Here is a 20,841-nt window from a genome sequence, read left to right as displayed (position 1 = left end):
TCTTTGCGGTTTACCAGCTGGGCAAGCCCCTTCCCCTCCCTGAAGCCTTGGTTTCCTTCTGTGTAAAATGAGGGAAGGGATTTGAACTGGGGATTCCAGCCCTCATCCAGGAAATGGGGATGACAATTTAATATCAATTTCCTGGCCTCCTGGGGCCGCTTTTTAGCCCGGAGGTGACCTGGGTATAGAGTAGGCACTTAATAAGTGTTTGCTGATTAATTGAGCGTCCAGCTTCTAGCTCGTAAATAACACGTTCTAGGTTGTCTGCTCTGGATGCCCACTGCGTCCTGCCTTTTGCCTGTAATCTGTTTGGGAAGCGTCTCACGGTGTAAATTTCTTTTTGGTTGTGGTCATCTTTGCTAGAGGGAGTGCGTCTGTTCTAAAGAATGTCAGTTTCTTGAGGTCAGGAACTGTTGTTCTATTTGTCTTTCTGTCCTCCAATATCCAACACAAAATAAATACTTAATAAATGTTCGCGGATCCAATTGATACAAAGTTACTCATCTTGGAAATTAACCAGGGTTAGGGTATAGTAGAACTGTGCATTATCACTTCCTCTCTCCCAATCAAATGACTCACTGGATCCAAGATTGCTGAATCTAGAGCTAGGAGAGAACCTTGGAATCATTTGATCCAATAGTATCCTTTTGTGCAGGAGGACAGTCTGGATGGAGGCTGACTTGCTGATTACTTTGCTCCCATCAGTATAGGGCGCATCTGTGATTGTCAGTCGTCTTGCCCGGGAATTTCACTTTCAGTACTTTGGTCCCAGTCTCCATCCCAGCCTAGTGACCAGGCTTTCAATCCAGACAGTGGTCCTCAATTCTCCCAACCTATTGTGCCAACTTTGGCATGGGAAAGACGCCGGCAGAAGTTTAATGAATTGTAGGGGGAGAGAAATGCTTTTTATGCCTTTGAGGAGTCATGAAGTTTAGATTCTTTGGCGAATGATGGCTTCTTTATCTCTTATTTTCATTGGTTTCCAAGGGAATGAAAACATCTTGTTTTAGTCTTCTTGATTTTTTCAGATGACTTTCTGGTGATAGTTTCAAACGATAAGATAGATTTAAGCATTTCACAGAAGCACACTATCAGCTTAATCAAAACTCTTAAGCTGTCTTCATCCCAAATGAGATCATATAATTGAATGTGGGGATCATGAAAAATTTGGCAAACAGTAAAAGGTTTCTGAATATACAACCATGAAAACGTAATCCTGAATCAAACATGTAATGAATATGAAGTATTTCTTGCGGCGCTTGCCTATGTTGCATTAGGACTTCACTGCAAGCTTGGTGCTGAAATCGTAACACGTGTGCACATTTCTTTTTGATTTATTATCAGTAACTGATTTGTATCAATATTTTATATACCTGTATGTAATATTCTTTCTAAAATGTAATGTTGTCTGATGAGGTTTTCTTGGGGTCTCTGGGAGCGGCCTTCGTTTCAGTTCAGTAATCACCACATGAGTAGCCAGGGTTTAAAGTACAAATCCTTTATTATCTCCTTCAAAGTCTTATCTCCTTCACTTGGGGCTCAGCTAGTTTTCTGGAGGCCTTCCGGATCTTGGTTTCAGTGGAGAAGCGGAGGAGGAGAGCCTGCCCCCACTTCTAATTCTCATTCTGGCTGAGTTTGAGCTTATATGATCTTTTATCAAAGGTGTGAATCTTGTAAAACTATAGTAAGTACTAAGTACATGTACTGAACTAGAGAACTGTTAAGCACCTTGCTAAATAACCATTGTCTCTATCAATTCCACTGACTTAGCACCTTGTTTCAAGTTCTGGCCCATATCACCTGTATACTTTGAGTTGCATTAAAAATTCTTGGGCAAAAGGGGTTGCAAGTGGAAAAAATTGAAGATGTTAGGATTTTCCGTTGGGGTCAGAGTTGGTTCCTGGGACACTTTTTGAAGGTATGGCACTTTCCATCTATCAATCAGGCCTTCCCTGGATCTTCAGATTTTCTGCTCTCTCTACTGTGGCTTCTAGAGTTGTGACAGGACAATACAGAACCTGCCTGCTGTTGGCAGTAACCTATGGAGAGCTCTCAGCTTTTTGCATGTTTAGGAGGAATGGGGTTTGTGCTTTCCTATATCTAGACCTAGCAAAGTCTTTTGAGATCATCTGGTCCAGTCCCTCACTTTGCCAATGAGAAAACTGACCCAGTTCAGGCCACAGCCTTGTCTCCTTTCCCCATTTGGTTAGGTGGAATTTTAGTATTTCTTCCTTTGATTAGATAATGATTCAATAGAATGCTGGGTTGGCAATTGGGACGACCCGTGTTCAAATCTGACTTGGTTACTGACTAGCAGTGTGGCTCTGGACAAGGTGCTTAACTTTTATTTGTCTCAGTTCCCTCATCTGTAAATACAAAAAAAAATCATAGGGTTTTTAGGAGGATCAAATGAGGTCATTATTATGAGACATCTAAACATAGCACATAGCAAGGCTGTATAATTGTTAACTATTGTTTAACAAAGGATGAATTTCTTATATTTAATGTAAAAGTCATTTATCACAGCAATCCTGTGGGTATATGGCATGCAAGTATCATAACTGAGAAAATTGAGTCTGAAAAAAGAGAAATGACTAGCCCATAATCTTACAGCAAGTAAATGTTAGATCCTTTACTCAAAGCAGTCTGGCCCAACGAGCATTTATTAAGCACCAATTGTATGCACAGGGTTGGGGCTATAAAAGCAAAATGAAAAATGTTCCCTTCTCCCAAGGAGATTATATTCCCCTGGAACATTAGAGCATGCCAACAGACAATGATTATGAGATCTGTTGTTTTCAGTCATTTAACTCATATTGGACTCTTGGTAGTCTCATTTGGAGTTTTCATGGCAGATACTGGACATTTCTAGCTCATTTTATAGATGAGAAAACTGAGGCAAACAGGATGAAGTGACTTGCCCATATTATTTGACTGTGAGCTCTTTTTTTTTTTTAAACTGAGGCCATTGGGGTTAAGTGACTTGCCCAGGGTCACATAGCTAGTAAGTGTTAAGTGTCTGAGGCCAAATTTGAACTCAAGTCCTCCTGACTTCAGGGCTGGTGCTCTATCCACTGCGCCACCTAGCTGCTCCTAAAACAGTGAGCTCCTTGACAGCTGGGATTTTCATTTACTTTCTTCCTATCCTCAGTGCTTAATTCTTAGTAAATGTTGATTGATTGATTGATTGACTGATTGACAAATATATGCATAATGAGTTGAGGAGGACACAAACCCCTGAAATAACCAGGAGTTGGTTCCTGAAGTGTCAAAGGAGTCCAGGAGTGGGTACAAGGGGTTTAAAAAGCCATCCACCCTGGTCCTCTAACTTATACATAAGAAACTGAGGCAAACAGGTTAAAATGACTTGCCAGGGTCATGTATAGCCTGTGGAAAAAACACAGAGGCTAAGGATGGAATGTTGAATAATGGAACAGCAAGATAGCCAGCTTCATATGGGAAGTAAACGTAGAAAGATAAACTGTAGCCAAATGGTGGAGGTTTTTAAAGCCTGTAGCAAGAGTTTATTTTGTATCCTAAAATAAAGAGAAAGCCACTCTGAACTTGAGCTTGGGACTTATCTGGTCACATGTGCTTTCAAAAGATTTTGTCCTTTGTGTGGAAGATGGATTAGAAAGGAGAGACACCGGAAGTTGAGATTCCAAATAGAAGATTGTTACAGTAATTCAAGGAAGAGGCAGTTAGCGCTGGGAAAAAAAATGGTGGCTGTGTGCTGGAGAGCAAGGGACAGGTAGGAATTATGTTGGAGAGTAAGCATGAACAAGGTGTGCCTCCTGATGGGATATCAGGAGCTAAGGGATACAAATGGCAAGGCAGGCTTGAAAGTTGGGAACCTGGGAAATTGGAAGTACAGGGGAGCACCCTATACCAGCACCACCACCAGGCACAGGAGCATTTGGAGGAAGGGCCAGCTTTGGGGAAGTTAATGCATTCTCTTTGGGGCATGTTTGATGGAACATCAGTTGGAAATGTTCAAAAGGACATGGTGGTCTGAAGTTGGGGGAGAGATAAATAGGGTTGTGAGGGCATGCATATGTACATATATCTGTCTGTTTGTGTACATATCTGGAAAACATCTGTCTAGAAACCTATAGGAACTGATGAGGTCATCCAGAAAGAGGGGTTTGAAGGGAGCAGAGGAGAGCCTTGGGAGCCATTATAGGGGGCATAATGGAGATTTATGAGCCATGGAGACTGAAGCTAGGTAGGGAAAGAACCAGGAGGGGAGGGGGTGCCGTCATGGCCTATAGAGGTCAGGAAGGATGAGCACTGAAAACAGCATCAGGTTGGACACTTAGGAGTTCATTGGTTATCTGGAGAGAGCCTTTTCAGTTGAATGCTGAGGTCAAAAACCAGATCACAAAGGTAGATAGAGTGCTGAATAGGAGGTGAGGAAGAGAAAGCAGTGAAGGTTTTCCGTTAGGAATTTGTCAATGAAAAAGAGGAGAGAGAAGGGAAAGAAGCTTCTGGGCATTCGAGGTTCCAGTGAAGGTTAAGAAAGGCTAAGGGTGGGCAGCAGGAAAGAAACCAGTGAATAAAGAGGAGATACTAAGATTCAGAGAGAAAAGGGATTCTCAAAGACACAAGTAAGGGAATTGCCCTCGGCAAGGAGAGATGGCCACCTTCTCCTTGGAGCTATAATGGAGGATGGTGTGGAGGGACTCTGATTTATTGAAATGGGGGGAAGGGAAGCTCATGGCTGGCCATCTTGATTTTCTCTTTAAAATGGGAGATGAAGTCCTCTGCTCAGAGAAGGAATGGGAAAGCAATAGTGTAAGAGGCTTGAGTGGAAAAAAAAAAAAAAAAGGTTTGATATGGCCATTGTGAGGAGAATGCTGTTCAATTCAAGAAAAATAAAAGGCTTGCCAGGCAGAAGTGAAAACCTGTAGAAAATAAACAGCATAAATTTGTAGTGGACTCAGCTGACATGGACAGTGAAATGATGTCTTCCATTGATGCGCAGGAGCATGGGAACAGGAGCAGAGAAGGCATGTGCCATCTATATGATGGGGGTGACCCAGGCTTGTGGTCTGGCCAGGTACAAGTGGCCATGGGGCCAGGCAGAGAGAGGGATGGGAAAATTGAAGACTGTTTAGGGTTGATTTAGTTCATTATCAGTTCAAGTTTGAAAGGAAGAAAAAGGAGGACAGAGGAAGAATGGGACAACCACGTGGGCTGAGTAATGAGACAAGGCTTATGAGGAATGAGGCAGTGGTCATGATAAGAATAAAAGATTACCATCGGGAATTGCCTATTTCTAGATCATGCAGATAGAACTGTGGATCCAGGGTAGTACTGTATTTATGGCTCAGGACAGGTAAAGGTGCAGGTCATTGGAGTTGTTGAAATGGTAGGCTACCATATTTGCAGGGCCACTGATAGATATCAATATCCCTAAATATGTTGTGGTGAAGGAAAAGACTGTAAGTCAGATGCTAACAGCCTTAAAAAAAGAAGGGTGCATGACCTGAGAACTGGTAGAAAGGAGAGGGTTGGAAGTGGCTGTGAAGAGTCGGGGGTCTGCCTCTGCCTCATCTTCGACCTGCCCCAGTGTCTGCGCTTGGGAAAGAAGGAGGATCTCAGCTTCGAGAATGACCAAAGGTAGCAGGAAAGAACAGAGGAGAGAAGAGATCAACCCTTTTGCTTGTGGATCCAAATCCAGGCTTTCCCCACTAGCCTACACTGCCTTTCATCATCTTGATAGCCAATGAAGGGAACAATAGAATGGGAAGCAAATGCTTTGGACTTCAGTCCCAGTGCTCTGGCTTTTTTCCTGTGTGGCTCCAAGTGAGTCATGTGAGCTATGCCAGTTTCTGTTCCTTTTTCCAAAAATTGAAGGTATCTAAATGGAGGATTTCTTGGGACCCTCCCAACTTAATAGCCTTTGTTCTTAATCTGCCTCAGAACCCTCAGTTGTAAAGTGGGGCTCAATAACCCTGCCTTTCAGAGTGTTGTGAAGATCAAACAAGATTTTATATATATATATATATATGTATATATATATATATATATACATATATATATATATATATATATATATATATAATAGCTTTTTTTTTTTTACAAGATATATGCATGTAATTGTTCAGGATTGACCCTTGCAAAACCTTCTGTTCCACCTTTTCTCCTCCTTCCCTCCACCCCCTCCCATAGATGGCAGGTAGTCCAATACATGTTAAATATGTTAAAATATATGTTAAATGGAATGTATCTATACATATTTATACAGTTATTTTGCTGCACAAGAAAAAATCGAATTTAGAAATAAGGTAAAAATAACCTGAGAAGGAAAACAAAAATGCAAACAGACAATAACAGAAGGAGTGGAAATGCTATGTACTGGTTCACACTCATCTTCCAGAGTTCTTTCACTGGGTGTAGCTGGTTCTCTTTATTACTGCTCCATTGGAACTGATTTAGTTCATCTCATTACTGGAGATGGCCATGTCCATCAGAATCGATCATCATATAGTGTTCTAGTTGAAGTACATAATGATATCCTGGTCCTGCTTTTTTCATTCAGCATCAGTTTCATGTAAGTCTCTCCAGGCTGTAAGAGGTGAAAAATTGGAACAAGAGGTTTGGCAATTGTTAATGCTGTAAAGTTACCCATGCATATATCCTGTAAATAAAAGGCTATTAAAAAAAAAAAAAAAGTCTCTCCAGGCCTTTCTAAAATTCTCCTGCTGCTCATTTCTTACAGAACAATAATATTCCATAACATTCATATACCACAATTTATTCAGCCATTCTCCAACTGATGGGCATCCAACGAGATAATATTTGTAAAATGCTTAAAAGTATCTGTATATAATAAGTGCTTAATAAATGTTCCCTTTCTGTCCCCCTTAGATAAAGCTCGGTATTTATTTCAATTGAAATAATAGCATATGACATAGTGATGGTGTTATCTTCCTGAAAAAAATCTAAAATGTACTTTGTATAGATACTCCTGGTGACTGTTCTGGGTTGGAGTAGGGAAGATGAGGAAACTGCAAGTTCATATCAAATCAGTTCAAACTGTATTGATTAAGCAACTCTTTTATGGCAGGAACTGCTGTAGGAGCTGGAGATCCAAAGATAAAGCAGGCCTTGCCCTCAAGGAGCTTATATTGTAGAGAGCCAAAGTACCAAGAGCACAGTTTGTGAAAACAAAATATACAGAGTATGTCTGGGTGCTCGAGGAGCAGAGAGGATGATAAGAGCCATACCTTGTGTTCCACTGAATGTCAGGAACAGGAACAGAGCAGGACAATCTAGCTACCTCCACCATTGTCATTGTCAGAGGTCCTTCCCCTCTCGGGGAACAGTGCAGTGGCCCGTGTTCCCCTTGGGGGGAAGGGGCCTGATGGGGAGAGCGTCCGACTTGAAGTCAGGCAGCCCTGGGTTCTGATCCTGACGCTTACTAGCTGGGGACTGTGAGCAGGTGATTTCACCTCTTGGAGCCCCAGTGGCGTCCTTTCACTCACAAAGCAGTTGATGGTCTCAGATGAGCTGTAAAATGCTGTCTCCATGTCAGCCTTTGTCTCTTCCTCTCCCTCAGATGAAGGAGGAGCGATTCCGGCAGCTTTTTGCAGCCTTCGGCACCCTGACCGACTGCAGTCTCAAATTCACCAAGGATGGCAAGTTCCGCAAGTTCGGCTTCATTGGTTTCAAGAGTGAAGAGGAGGCGCAGAATGCCCTGGACCACTTCCATCGGAGCTTTATCGACACTTCTCGGGTCACGGTGAGTCGGCCCCGGCTGCATACGTGGCTCTTCACATGGCCCCACACCTGTTTGCCACTTAATTGGCTGATGCCTCATTCCACCATTAGTCACCTCTGAGCTCTAGGGAGGTCTGGGTCTTTTCTGTGTCCTGGATGAATTCCTTCCTTTGGGAAATATTTATTTAGCCCCTATTGTTTGCAGAACTTCCAGAAGAAAATACAGAGTTTTCCTAAGGCAAAATCTCTGCCTTCATGGAGCTTAGTAAAAGTCTCTAGTCTCTGTTCCTTTCCTCTTGCTTCTATCTCAATGTTGTTCTTCCCACTATGTTTTCGTGTCCTCCCCGGGCTGCAGTCCGGGGGGGGGGGATCCTGGCGGTCCACCTCTTCCATGGAGGGAAGGACTTTAAAGAGCCTCTTTGTTTCCTTCTGTCTCCCTTAGGTGGAGTTCTGCAAGTCATTTGGAGATCCCTCTAAGCCCCGAGCCTGGAGCAAACACTCCCAAAAAGCCACCCAGCCAAGGACACCTGAAAAAAGTCCTGCAGTTTCTGAAACTCAGAAGGTAAGGAATATGACTTCCACCTCCCTGACGTGCTCAGAGGGCTCAGCATGGGGCTGGACGGAGCCTCCGGGGAGCCCAGCCAAGGTGGCGAAGGGGCTTGAGGTCATGCTGCAGGGGTTTCGGCTGAAGCAGCTGGGGGGGAATATCCTTGAGGGGAAAGAGAACATTCAGATTTGTTCTCTCAGGCTCCAGAGGGCAAAAGTAGGAGCGGTGGGTAGAAGGGGAAGCACATTGACCACAAGAGCTGTCCTAGAGGGGCCTGGGCTGTTACAGGCTTTCCACAACTGGCACTTTCCATGTAGAGGCTGGATGGCCGCGTGGGTGTCTTGCAGACATGGCTTAGAGTAAGTGCTCGGAGGTCTGTCTCAGCTTTGGACTTTTGTGGTTCTGTGACTTCGCCAAAAGCCTCAGGGGGCGGCCCCTGGGCCCCGATTAGCAGCTGCCAGGCAGAGGGGGTGAGGGGACCAAGGATTTTCCGCACTTGGGCTGTCAGCCCGGCCTGAGAAAGCACGGAAGCACTGGCCCCCATAGAAGGGAAGGCTGGTTTGGGAAGAGAACTCCGACCGTCTCCAAGTCCCGCTAGGTGACATTGAAGAACAGGAAGGTTTCATATAGGGAAGTCTAGACCAGTGCTGTCTACTAACCACGGCTTGGGCGAAACACTGATTGTCACTGACTGTTCCCTCTACTTTTAGGATAAAAAGAAAAAAAAGGTAACAGGCGAATTGGAAAAGGTGAGTGTGAACCATTTTTGGCAAGAGAAGGGTGGTGTGTATGCGGCAGACGGGGAAGGGAAGGGGCATGGTGAGACGGGGCCGGCTCACAGAGCCGAGGGCAGACCCACTGCCCCTGAGCTTTCTTCTGGGTCAGAGGGCACAGCTCCGGCCTCCATATGGCTTCAGTGGCTGAGTCATGGGCAGGGAGGTGGCTGTCAGTGCCCTGGGTCACCTGCCCTTCTGTCTCCCCCTTCCCTCCAGCTGAAGAAAGACGCCGAGTTCCAGGAATTCCTGATGGTTCATCAGAAGCGGAACCAGGTGGCCACGTGGGCCAACGACACTGTAGAGGTGGAGCCCAGGAAAGGGAAGGTCAAGAGGGACGACGACTATCTGAACTTTGATTCTGACTCTGGGCAAGAGAGCGAAGAGGACGGAGAGGATGAAGACTCTGAAAGTGAGTGAGAGAGAGAGAGAGAGAGAGAGTATGTGTGTGTCTCTTTACATCCCTTCCGATGCTATACCCGCTCATCGTCTCCTCAGAACAGGCCACAGGGCCTGGGAACCAAGGCCCTCTCCCATGAGCCCTGGGTCCTGCCTGGAGTCCAGGTGTGGTTTGGTTGGCTGTTCAGAGAAGGAAAGCGGGCAGGTTCTTCCCCTCTGGCGGGCAGGTTTGTGGTGGGTGCAGGACCCCTGGTTCCTCAGGGCTGGAGGACTGAAAGTTGGAAGGTCCTTGAGGCCAAATAGATGGAGCTTCACGAGGGGCCCTGGGGTCCAGGATGAGCTGTGCCAGTGACTCCCCTCCTTAGATTCCAGTTTCCCCGGCTAGATAAACACAAGGATGCCTCCCAGCCCTGATGTCCCCTTTGGGTCCTGGAATTTTGCAATTCCTGGCCCTGCTTCCTCTCCCTCGCGGAGAACACTGAGTCCTCTACAGTACTCTTGGTGCAGCCCAGGTTGGAACAGAGTTGCTGCAACTCCTGAGGCAGGATTCGCACTGTGCACTTTGGGCTCTTCCGTCCCCCAGACTCCAGGCAGACACTGCCCCGAGCCCCCACTGGCTGCCAGCCTCTGACCCCCAGAGCCCGCGTGATCCTGCCTGGGGAGCTGAGCTCTTCGAGCACAGACTCATGGAGGGGCTGAACACCCCAGGCTTGTGGACTGGGAGCAGACGGCCCAGAGTACCTCGCGTCCGGCTCTCATTTGCCGGGTGGAGATGCTCGAGCCCAGAGGAGTCTCACAGCTGGTCAGTGTCTCTGGAGGCTTTCGAACTTGGGCCTAGCATGAGAACAATCTCCCCCTCCCCCTGCCTTGACTTGGCCTTCCGTTATTCTTCAAGCAGAGGCGAGCTCTGGGGTGAAGGCCGCGGAGCAGAAGGAGCTTTCCGACATGGACTACTTGAAATCCAAGGTGGTGAGAGCGGATTCCTCGGAGGAGGAGGAGAGTGAAGATGAAGAAGCGTGTGAGGAGGAAGAGGAGCCTCTGACGCCGGGCTCTGGGCGCCCCCAGGACGGAGGGTCTGGCCCAGAAGAGGAGCACACCAAGGCTCGGGGCAAGAAGCCCCCAGCATCCAAGGGAGAGGTGCGGAGACCCCAGCGGGTGGGTGCCCCTAAAGGAGGAGGGGTCTCTGATCCCATGGGCTTGAGGTTATTTCAAAGAGGTCAGGAAATCGGGACAGGGACTGGCCAGGCTCAGGTTCCAGCAGCGGCTGTGGTCCCTCCCCCCCAGCCCAGGAGCCCCTGGGGGCCGCTTTCCCCCAGATGGACAGCCTCTGACACCATTGATCCTGTGGGTGAACTGCTCCTCTCCCCAGACTCCTACTGCCCAGGAGCCTGGGTGATTAGTCCCCACTGCGCGCCCCCCCACCCCATTCCTGTTCCTGTCCTTCTTTCAGTCCCTTCCCTCCTCCCTCTCCTTTCCCCCCCCTCTCCTTTCCCCTCCTCTCTTTCCCCCCTCTCCTTTTCCCCTTCCCTCTCCTTTTCCCCCCTCTCCTTTTTCTTTCCACCTCCTTTTTCTTCCCCTTCCTTTTCCCCTCCCCTTACTTTTTCCCTCCTCTCTTTTTTTCCTTCTCCTTTTTCCTTCTTTCTTCTTTTTCCCTTCTCTTGATCTCTTTGCATTCTCTCTCTCCTGTCCCCTGCCCTACCACTCACTAAAGACTCCTCTTTTGTCCCCTAGCCCTACTTCTTGTCCACAAGATCCATAATACATCAGTCACCAGAGGGCCCTTTTGAATTAGGAGAGGGAATAGAGATGGCCCTGAAGTGCTGGTCCTGGAGGTGACCTCCTCTGCAGTGGGGCTCCGGCCTCCCGGCCCTCCCAGCCTGGCCTTGCCCATCATGGCGGCCTGGCCTTGCCCATCATGGCGGCCAGTTTCCCCACCCCTGGGGCCTTCCTCTCATGTCTGTCCCCTTTGTCTTCTCTGGTGACCATCCAGGTGACGAAGCCAGCCGCCCAGTCGGAGCCAACCACTGCTTACACAGTGAAGCTGCGTGGAGCGCCATTCAATGTCACGGAGGTCAGCGTTGTCTCATGTCATGGCAGAAATGCTTTGTGGGCCTTCCTCAGGGCCCTTGTCATGCACTGGGTGAATTTGGGAGAGGGAGGACCAGGGAAGCTTCCTGCCGGGAGGGGAGCCCAGAGGGTGCTGGGGGGTGGGGGGCATCCTCATGGCCTGGGGGTGCCCTTGGGTGCTCTGCCAGGGCACCACGCTCGGGCAGTCATGCCAGTCTGGCTTCAAGTACAGCTCCAGGGACGGGCATGACCTAGTTGCGCATCAGCAGTCTGTTGGCCAAGGCGATGGGGGCATTCTCCGTGGGTAGCTTGTCATGTTTGGAAACAGAGAACCCAGATATTCGCCCACACTTAGAAGCCTCCCCATTCCATACACTTATTTTGAAATAACTGTTTGTAATTGTTGAAACCTTCCTCCGAGAGATCCCTATGAAACACATCAAGGGCCAGAAGTTCTGTCTTCTGCCCAATTGACGGCCCAGTCCCCATTTCCAGCCGTTAGCTGGCGAGTCTCCCGGCGGGCATCCTGGCAGGGAAGTGCCCTCATCCCAGCAGGACAGCCAGGCTCTCACGGGACCCAATTTCCAAAGGCCGCCTGGCAGAGTTTCATGTTTTTGCCTCATTCCTTCAATTGAGTTGATCCAATTTTTTTTCATCTTTTTTTTCCTTCACTTTCCAGCAAAATGTCAGGGAATTCCTGGTGCCCCTCAAGCCCGTGGCCATCCGCATCGTACGGAATGCTCACGGCAACAAGACAGGTAATAGCGGGGAGGCTGCGGTTAGGAGGCAGAGGCTGAAGCCATTCTCACTCTCCTTTGTGTGGGGCAGATCATTCGGGAGGTGAATTAGTCCCCACTTTGTCTTTCCTCACCTTCCCAGAGTCCCCCACATAGTTGGACACAGGTGTTTCCACGGGGCTGAGTACCCGCACTAGGCGGTGGCTCCCCGGGAGCTCACACCCTCTCCCCGGGCCAGTTGGCGCCTTCACTGCACCTGCGGTCTGGGAGAGCCGGCCAGCGTGCCGGGAGATAGAGGGGCTGTCCAGCCTCGCTACCGCTGTCAGAGAATGTGTGTGCACGTTGTGAGTGCATCGTGTACACGTGTATATGTGTGTCTGTGTGCTTGTGCTTTGTGAGTGCACGAGTGTATCTATGTCTCTGTGTGCATTGTGAGTGCACCGTACCCATGAGTGCTGCCATGCTGTGTGTGGGCACTGAGCGTGTGCACGTGGCACACATGGGGCGTGTGCCACCTGCTGCCCCCAGAGCTCATCTGGGCCCTTTGTCCTGTCCCAGGCTACGTCTTTGTGGATTTCAGCAGCGAAGGGGACGTGGAGAAAGCCCTGAAGCACAACAAGGAGTACATGGGTGAGGAGGGGCCACGGGTCGGGGGCTTTTGTGGGGGAGGGGGTCCTGAAGGCTCAGTGACAGAGGTGGTGCTTGAGCCGAATCTGGAAGGAGACCAGGGCTTCCGAGAGGTGCGGAGGCGGGCAGGGCGGGCCTTCCAGGGGGAGGTGTGGAGACTGGAAGTGGAATATCCTCTGAGCAGTGGCAGGAGGGCCAGGTGGGCTGCATGCGGAGGGGGCGGGAGGAGACGGGGACGTCCTCGAGATGGACAGTGGGGAGCTGCTCCAGCCTGTTGGATGCGCACGTGAATGAGTCAGTGAATAAAGGGCATAGATTGAGTGCTTGTGGTGTGCCAGGCTCTGCCCTCAATGTTGGAGTGGGTAAAGCCCAAGAGGTCCCGCTCTCTGGGCCCTGTCACTGCTATTGGGGGGAGGGCAGCTGGGAAGCCTGTGGGTGGGAGGGGCCCTAGAACAGGGGATGTTGGGGCGGGAGGGGCCTTCCAGATCTCAGAGTTCCATTTTTCTTTATAGATCAGGAAACTAAAGCCAAGAATTGCTTTGTCAGAGGCCCTGAAGGGTGAGAGTTGGAGAGCCGTAGACAAGTCAGGTGTCCGCTATTCCCAATATGAATTCAGAGCTTAGTAAGATCTTTATCAGGTTGCCTCTCAGTAATTAACTTATGGACAACAATAGTGACTTATCTCTATTAATATTGTTTAATTATGTAGCCACTACACCGATATAAGGGTATCTATCTTTACTATAAGAATAGGGGCCTTTCCTGGGAAGGGGCGAGAGGGCTTCACTCGAACGCCCCTCGGCCCCTCGGCCGGCCTGATGGCCGTGGTCGCCTCGCCTGCCTCGGCCCCAGTGTCTAGGTAGCGGGAAGCTGGGTCCGGCCTCTGAGTTGCCTCTGCCCCTTTTCCTCCCCCAAGGCGGCCGCTACATCGAGGTGTTCCGGGAGAAGGGCCCCCGGGTGGGCCCCAAGCCCCAGGACAAGAAGGTGTGGCAGGGCCGGGAGCTCAAGGAGGGGGAGGAGGAGGAGGACCTGGCCGACTCAGGGAGGCTCTTTGTGCGAAACCTGCCCTACACCAGCACCGAAGAGGACCTCGAGAAGATATTTGCCAAATACGGTAAGGGCTTGCTTGACCCTGATGGGAATGTGAGGACTTGAGAAGGTCAGGCCGGGAGGTCGGAGGTCTCTCCGTGCCTGGACTCATCCCCAGAAGCCCAGAGGGAGCTTTTGACTCTTATTACTTGTTAACTCTTACCTCGGACAAGCTACTGGTTTTTTCACTGCCTCAGTTTCCCTATCTCTAAACTGAGGGAAAAGTGCTTTTTGTACATAGACCCGAAGCCACATACCCTTGGACGGGATCATGCATGCCAGTATTTTCAGGGCCCCCATTTGTCCTTTCTGCACAGGCCCGCTGTCCGAGATCCACTATCCCATAGACGGTCTCACCAAGAAACCCAAGGGCTTTGCTTTCGTTACATACATGTTCCCCGAGCACGCAGTGAAGGCCTTCGCAGAAGTGGACGGACAGGTCTTCCAGGTGAGCAGTGCTCCCTCCACCCCAGACACCAGAACCGCGCCCTTGGGGCCGTCTGTGGCTGCTGCCACCCCCCCACCCCAGTCTGGCTGGGTGCCAGGTGCTGCCCCTTCCACCCCAGCAGCACCAGTCCCACCGCTCAGCTCTTCCCTCATTCCCTGATGGCCCTTCCCCAACTTCAGCGTGGTCTTCCTCCCTCCAGCCTCTCCCTTCTCCATTTCATCCACACGATCACCACATTGGTCATCCTAAAACCCAGGCCCGTCACCTCCCCAGCTTGGGCATCTTCCATGGCTCCCCCTTGTCTCTAGGATAAAACACAAAGTCCTTGCCTTGCCGTCAGAAGCCCTCCTCGTCCTCTTCCTGCTTTTCCAGACTTAATTCCTTCCACTGTCCTACGCTCTTCTCCCCTGCAGTCACACGAGATAAGCTCTTCTCCACAGCTGCCAGCCCATCTCCACCTCTGTCTTCCCCATCTCTGAACTTCATGCCTCCTTTTCTGTAACCCTCGCAATTCCTGGCTCCCCTCAGAGCACAGCTCGGGTGCCTGCCCCCTCCTCCAGAACATGGAGGGCCTTTCATGAGCCCCTTCCACTTCAGAGTCAGTACCGGCCTCTCCACTGGCTTCTGTGTCCACACACCTTATAAGGGATTCTCAGATCCCTGGGGGTCTCCCAGGCCCTTTCAGGGTCAAAACTATTTTGATAATAATACTTTAGAATTTAAAATTTCTAATATGGTAAAAACCGATAGCTACGGTCCCATAATCAAAAGTTCTCAGGGACCTTTAATCGTTTTCAAGAGAGTGAGGAGTCCAGAGCCCCAAAGCCAGAGAACCGCTGCCCTCACCAAAAGCGGGTAGCCCAGAGGGTAGTGACTTGCCTCATTTGGGGCTTGACATCTGTGGCACTTGGCTCTCAGGGTTAGAACAAAGAGGTCATTTTAGGAAAAATCCGTGTGCTTGATTGAATGAAGTTGAATGGCAGGCTCCTGAAATTAAGCTAGTACTCTTTCAGGGAGACAGCTTGGGATGGTGGAGGGAGAGGTGGCCCTGCTTCAGAACCCCCCTTCTGCCAGATGTTGGGGGCAAGGCCCTTTTGTTCCTGGGGTCTGTGATTTGGAGATGTGGCAGTGCCATCTGTGGAGTGGCCCCGCCTCCCAGGGTCACAGCTCACCCGAGAGCATCCTCAAGGGCTTTGCAAGCTCAAAAGGGCTGTCTCCACCTCTGGGGCTGCTATCGGGGTCATTGGGATGAGTGCCCCATGGAGTAAGGCTCCTGGCCCCCCAGGGTGGTGGTGGGGAGGCTGAGAGAGCTCAGGGCTCGTGTCAGCAGCTTCTCCTCCCTCCCAGGGCCGCATGCTCCACGTGCTCCCCTCCACCATCAAGAAGGAGCCCAGCGAAAGCTCGGACGCAGAACCGGCTTCCTACAAGAAGAAGAAGGCATTGAAGGACAAAGCCAGCAGTTCCAGGTCCTTGTCTTTCCTCTCTGGGTGCCTTCAGAGGGAGTGGCAGCGTGGGGCCTCATGGCACAGGGGGAGTAGAGCCGGAGTGATCTGGATTCAGGTCCTGCCCCCAGCACGTCCTTGCTGCTCTGCTGTGGACAGATCACTCTCACTGGTCACCTGGGGCACTTGTGAGGCACAAACGAGGGAGTGTTTGCAAAGTGCTTAAAGATCGACAGCCACGACATGTGGCAAGTGAGAAGGGATTGGGGGTTGTGTTCCCCCTGACCCGCGTGATAGGCCGTGGAGGCCAGGGCGCTGCTGTTGAGTTCAAATCCATCCTCACAAACTTTCTAGCTGCAATCACCTCAGCAAAGTGGCTTACTTTCCCCTCCCCAGCCTCACTTTCCTCTCTGTCCTTTGGGAATAATTCTAGGTTGTGAGGGCTTGTGATATTCTCTCTAAAATGTAATGTTCTCTGTTGAGGTTTTCTTGGGGTCTCTGGGAGCAGCCTTCCTTTTAGTTCAATAATCACCACACGAGTAGCCAGGGGTTAAAGTCCAAATCCTTTATTGTCTCTTCCCAAGATTTGTCTCCTTTCCTGGGGCCTGGTTAGCTTTCTAGGCCTCTCTCTCTCCTTGGTTCTGAAAGCTTGAGCTCCTGCCTGCCGGCCTTTGTATCCTCTGCCTCTGCCAGTTTCTTGAGCTCCTCCTGAATGTGTCTTGGTTTCTGTGGGGGAGGCAGGAGGACCACGGTCTCTGTCTTCCAGTTCTGCTTCTGGCTGAGCTTGTCTGAGTTTATATGGTCTCTTATCAAAAGTGTGAATCTTGTAGAACTGTAGTAAGTACCAAGTCCATGGACTGAACCAGAGAACTGTTAAGCACCAGCTAAACAACCATTGTCTCCTCAATTCCACTGACTCGGCTCCTTGTTTCAAGTTCTGGCTCATGACAAGGAGTGAATGAGTAATCATTAGAACTGAAGGAGACCCTCGAACTTTCCGAGTTTAGCATCATGGGTGTATGGGTGAGGAAACTGAGGGCCATGGGACTTTCTCAGGGTGACAGAGCAGGTAATTATCTGTGGTTGGTTCTCGCTCGCCTGGTTCTTAAGTCCAGAGTTCTCTCTGCTGTCCTGTCCTCACACAGGTAGGAAGCAACAGAGCTGAGAGTTAAATTAGTTCTAAAATTAGTGTTCTTTACACTGTGCCAGGTCCTGGGAAGTTAAGGGACTTTTCCAAGCTCACACAATTTTCAAAGGCAGGACTTGAACTCTGTCCTTTCCGACTCCAAACTCGGCCATCTCTCTGCTATTCTACATTCGCTCTTCCCTTGACTGAGTTAATTCAGATAAATGGCAGCTATAGACACTGCCTTCACTTGAACGCTAGGCCAAGTGCACAGTATCTAGGCTATGTTTGTGAGGCAGGTTTTCAAGAAAAATCCCAATTCTTGGGGAATGTTGAAGGAAGCCTCACTACTGTTTGTGATGAGGCCCCTGCCCCTCATTTGGTCCCCACATAACTAAAAAGGAGATTTCCGGCACAAAGAGCGATGCTTGCACCCCCGTGCATACTCCGGATAATGCATGATTTCCTTCTCATCTTTCCCCCCTCAGCTCTCACAACTGGAACACGCTGTTCATGGGGACAAACGCCGTGGCTGATGCTGTCGCACACAAGTACAATGCCACAAAAAGCCAAGTGTTTGACCACGTGAGTCGGAGTCCTGTACGATGAGGGGCAGAGGCCTGGGGCTGGGCACCAACATGGGGAAGGAGTTGGCCAAAGGCCTTCCTGGGTGTAGGTGCCCTCAAGGTCATGATGGGTACCATGGAAACAAATGGGTCTGGTATCTTTATTGATTAAGCTCCTAAGCTCCAGGGCCTGGGCTCTCCAGACTATCGCCTTCTCAATAAGCTGGCAGCCCTGCTTGGCTTATGAAGACTCCGAGTCAGCCTGTATTTTTTCTTTTGTCCAATTTCTGGCCAATCAACCAAGAAGCATTTATTAATCATCTTCTGTTTGCCAGGCATTTTGTTACAGTTACCGTTAGGAAGGTAGAAGGGGGTTGAGTTAAAGTGCCCTGCCTGCTTTGGGATGGCAGGAATAACAACAACCCCATCATTCTAGCGCTTCAGGGTTGGCAGAGCACTTTTCTCATGGGAATCCTGGGCAAGTATCAATGTCTCCACTTTAGAGGAGAAAACCCCTTGAGGAGAGAGGTTGTTTCTGTCTTGCCTTCATATCCCCAGTACGTGGCAGAGCCTGCCATGCATGTGACCCTTGAGAGATGCTCATTGTATCGAGCTGAAGCTCTGAGAGTGAGTGACCTGCCCTGGCCATGTCCCTACTGAGGGCCAAGAAGAGAGAGTCAAATCGAGAGCCTCCTGATCCCATATCCAGCACATACTCCACTACATCATCAGTCAGACATTAAACATTAATTAAGCTCCTACTGTATGCCAGGAACTGTGCTAAGTGCTGGGGATACAAAAGGAGGCAAATGATAGTCCCTCCCCCAAGGAAGGACTTGGGCATGGGGGTGATCAATACCAGGATTTGGGGGGAATGGAATCACCTCCTCTCAACTAGCATTTTTCTATCATTCAGAATTCTGCCCTAGTTCTCCCGTGGTCATTCTGCTCAGTTCTCTGCTAACCTCAAGGTAGCAAGGGATCATTGTGGGAAGGAGCCTTTGGGGCCATGTTGTTCAAACACACTTTATATTTTTTTTTTTTGTTATAAACACACTTTTGTTATAAACACACTTTAAAATGTTTTTAAAGTAGCTTTTGGTCTATATTACATTTAGATCCCTTCTTATCCAGTGAGCCGCCTCTTACAGCAAGGGCTGAGGGATAGACAGAGAGAGATGGACAGAGACAGAGGGAGGGAGAGAGGAGGAGGGAGAAAAACAGAGAGAGGGAGGAAGAGTGAGAGGAAAAGAGAGAGAAGAAAAAGCAGTCCATCAACAGAACATGTCTGACAGTAGAGGCAATATTCCACATCTGCAGTCTCCCGCCTCTGCATGGAGACTCCAGGGCAGGCCTTCTCCAGGCCACACTCAGGCAGGATCATTGCACAACCAAAGCTCCTCCTTCTACAAGGGAGAAGAGTTAATGCTTTTGCCAGAGTCACCCAGAAGTAGCAGAGTCAAGATCTGAACCTGGTTCCCTAGACTCAGATCCATTGATTTCCCACTAAACGAGCCAGGGCCCTGTTTCAGGAGTGGAGGTTTGTGACTCCCGCTCTGTGCCTTCCCCTCTCCACAGGAAATCAGAGGCAGCGTGGCCGTGAGGGTGGCCCTGGGGGAGACTGAGCTGGTGCAGGAGGTGCGGCGGTTCCTGATTGAGCACGGCGTGAGTCTGGACTCCTTCAGCCAGGTGAGCTGGAGCTGGGGCCTCGTCTGGTCGCGGCGGATTCGGAGAGAAACGCGCCCCCCGCAAGTCGCCCGACTTAGGAAATCACATTGTGTTTTGATACTGTGTGGCCCGTCCTCTGGTTAGATTAAAATCTGGCCCAGCCACACTCGGGGCCGTGGAAGGCCACGTGTCTGAGGCCTCTGCCCTTGGTGACTATTCGGTGGTTAGAATTGAAGGACTGAGGGCATTGCTTTGGTTGACATAAGGAGCCAGCCTTTTGCCATTAGTGCGCCTAAAAAATAAGATACAAGATCCACCACGTTGCCTCAGGCCGGACCTGGCTAGAACGGCTCCAGGCTGCAGGGCGAGAAAAGTCTTGGTAAGAAAGCGTTCGGGACACCCAGGAGGCCTTCCCAGCTGCTCCCCACAGACTCCTTCTGGGCCTCTTGTTCATTAACTAGTCTCAGGTTTCTGGCTCCAAGCTCTACTTTCAGAATTTCATCGCCTCCTGGTGTCAGCAAATTATAAAGCTTTACAATCCACCGCCATGAAGGGACCGCCCAGGCCTGTCTGCCACAGATGGGATCAGTGGGGCTCCTTCGCCAGAGCCAGGGCTTGCCCTCTTACAGAACTGCCTGCGTGGCTTCCCGGCTTCAGTTGCTGTGGAAGGGAGAGCAGAGCAGGGATGTCAGGGCTGGGAGGGGGCTTAGAACAGGGGATGTCAGGGCTGGGAGGGAGCTTAGGATCGGGGATGTTGGAGTTGGGGGGGCAGAGGGGAGTTAGAATAGGGGATATCAGATGTTTCTTGCCCAGCACGTAGGAAGCCCTCGTCTTTTCCTCCTCCCACCCTCCTTTGTTCTCGCAGGCCGCCGCAGAGAGGAGCAAGTCGGTGATTTTGGTGAAGAACCTCCCTGCGGGCACCCAGGCCTCCGAGCTGCGGGATATCTTCAGCCGCCACGGCAGCCTGGGCCGCGTGCTGCTGCCCGAGGGGGGCGTCACGGCCATCGTGGAGTACCTGGAGCCCCTGGAAGCCAGGAGGGCCTTCACCAGCCTCGCCTACTCCAAGGTACAGTGTGGCAGGTGCAAAGCCCTTGCCTCCCGGGAGCCTGGGGCCGTGAGCCGTCTTCCGAGTGTGAAGGAGCTCAGTACACCGGGACTGCCCGGGCCTCCAGGGCCTTGCCTCCATCCTCATCTGAGGGATCTTGGCCCCTTCTCTGGGCCCTCTCCTCGTGGGTTAGTAGAAGGGATTGGACTCAGTGGGCTTCGAAGGCCCTTCCAGCTCACATTAGCGCGATGCTGGAAGCTTGGCAAAGCCCTGCAGGACCCCAATGAGGTGGGTGCTGCTCATAGCCCCATTTTACAGATAAGGAAACTGAGTCCCAGGGAGGAGAAGTAAGTTGCCCAGATCACAGAGCTAGTGGATGTTGGAAGGAGGATTTGAACATGGGAGTGTTTTTCCTGAGTCCATCAGTCAGTCCTGGCTACAGTGCCGTACACCTGTGTGTCGCAGCATGTGTGGTGGGGCATGTGTTGTTGTAACATCCCCCAGAGCTGCTCCATGGGCGTTTCACACGCCTCTCCCAGATGCCGGTACAATTAGGGCCGCTCCACAAGGCTCTGGGCTGGT

General features: G+C 50.2%; 1 protein-coding gene across 3 annotated transcripts in view; it reads left to right on the top strand.

Moving 5' to 3' along the window:
• The window catches only part of RBM19 (RNA binding motif protein 19), a 160,117-nt gene that overhangs the window by 314 nt on the left and 138,962 nt on the right, over positions 1-20,841 (top strand). For 2 of the 3 annotated variants that reach the window (XM_031948648.1, XM_031948649.1), the window contains exons 2-15: positions 7,565-7,747; positions 8,168-8,287; positions 8,983-9,021; positions 9,265-9,457; positions 10,340-10,581; positions 11,435-11,515; positions 12,191-12,269; positions 12,807-12,878; positions 13,792-13,989; positions 14,282-14,412; positions 15,760-15,878; positions 17,469-17,565; positions 19,125-19,235; positions 20,080-20,280. In XM_031948648.1, the coding sequence (XP_031804508.1) occupies positions 7,565-7,747; positions 8,168-8,287; positions 8,983-9,021; positions 9,265-9,457; positions 10,340-10,581; positions 11,435-11,515; positions 12,191-12,269; positions 12,807-12,878; positions 13,792-13,989; positions 14,282-14,412; positions 15,760-15,878; positions 17,469-17,565; positions 19,125-19,235; positions 20,080-20,280 (1,866 nt within the window). The remainder of the gene's footprint in view (positions 1-7,564; positions 7,748-8,167; positions 8,288-8,982; positions 9,022-9,264; positions 9,458-10,339; positions 10,582-11,434; positions 11,516-12,190; positions 12,270-12,806; positions 12,879-13,791; positions 13,990-14,281; positions 14,413-15,759; positions 15,879-17,468; positions 17,566-19,124; positions 19,236-20,079; positions 20,281-20,841) is intronic. The other variant, XM_031948650.1, reaches the window with a different exon arrangement.

Source organism: Sarcophilus harrisii, chromosome 1 (assembly GCF_902635505.1).
Source record: "Sarcophilus harrisii chromosome 1, mSarHar1.11, whole genome shotgun sequence".
Taxonomy (NCBI): Eukaryota; Metazoa; Chordata; class Mammalia; order Dasyuromorphia; family Dasyuridae; genus Sarcophilus; species Sarcophilus harrisii.
The sequence above is the reverse complement of the archived record's forward strand: the minus strand, read 5'-3'. Positions and strand labels throughout refer to the sequence as shown.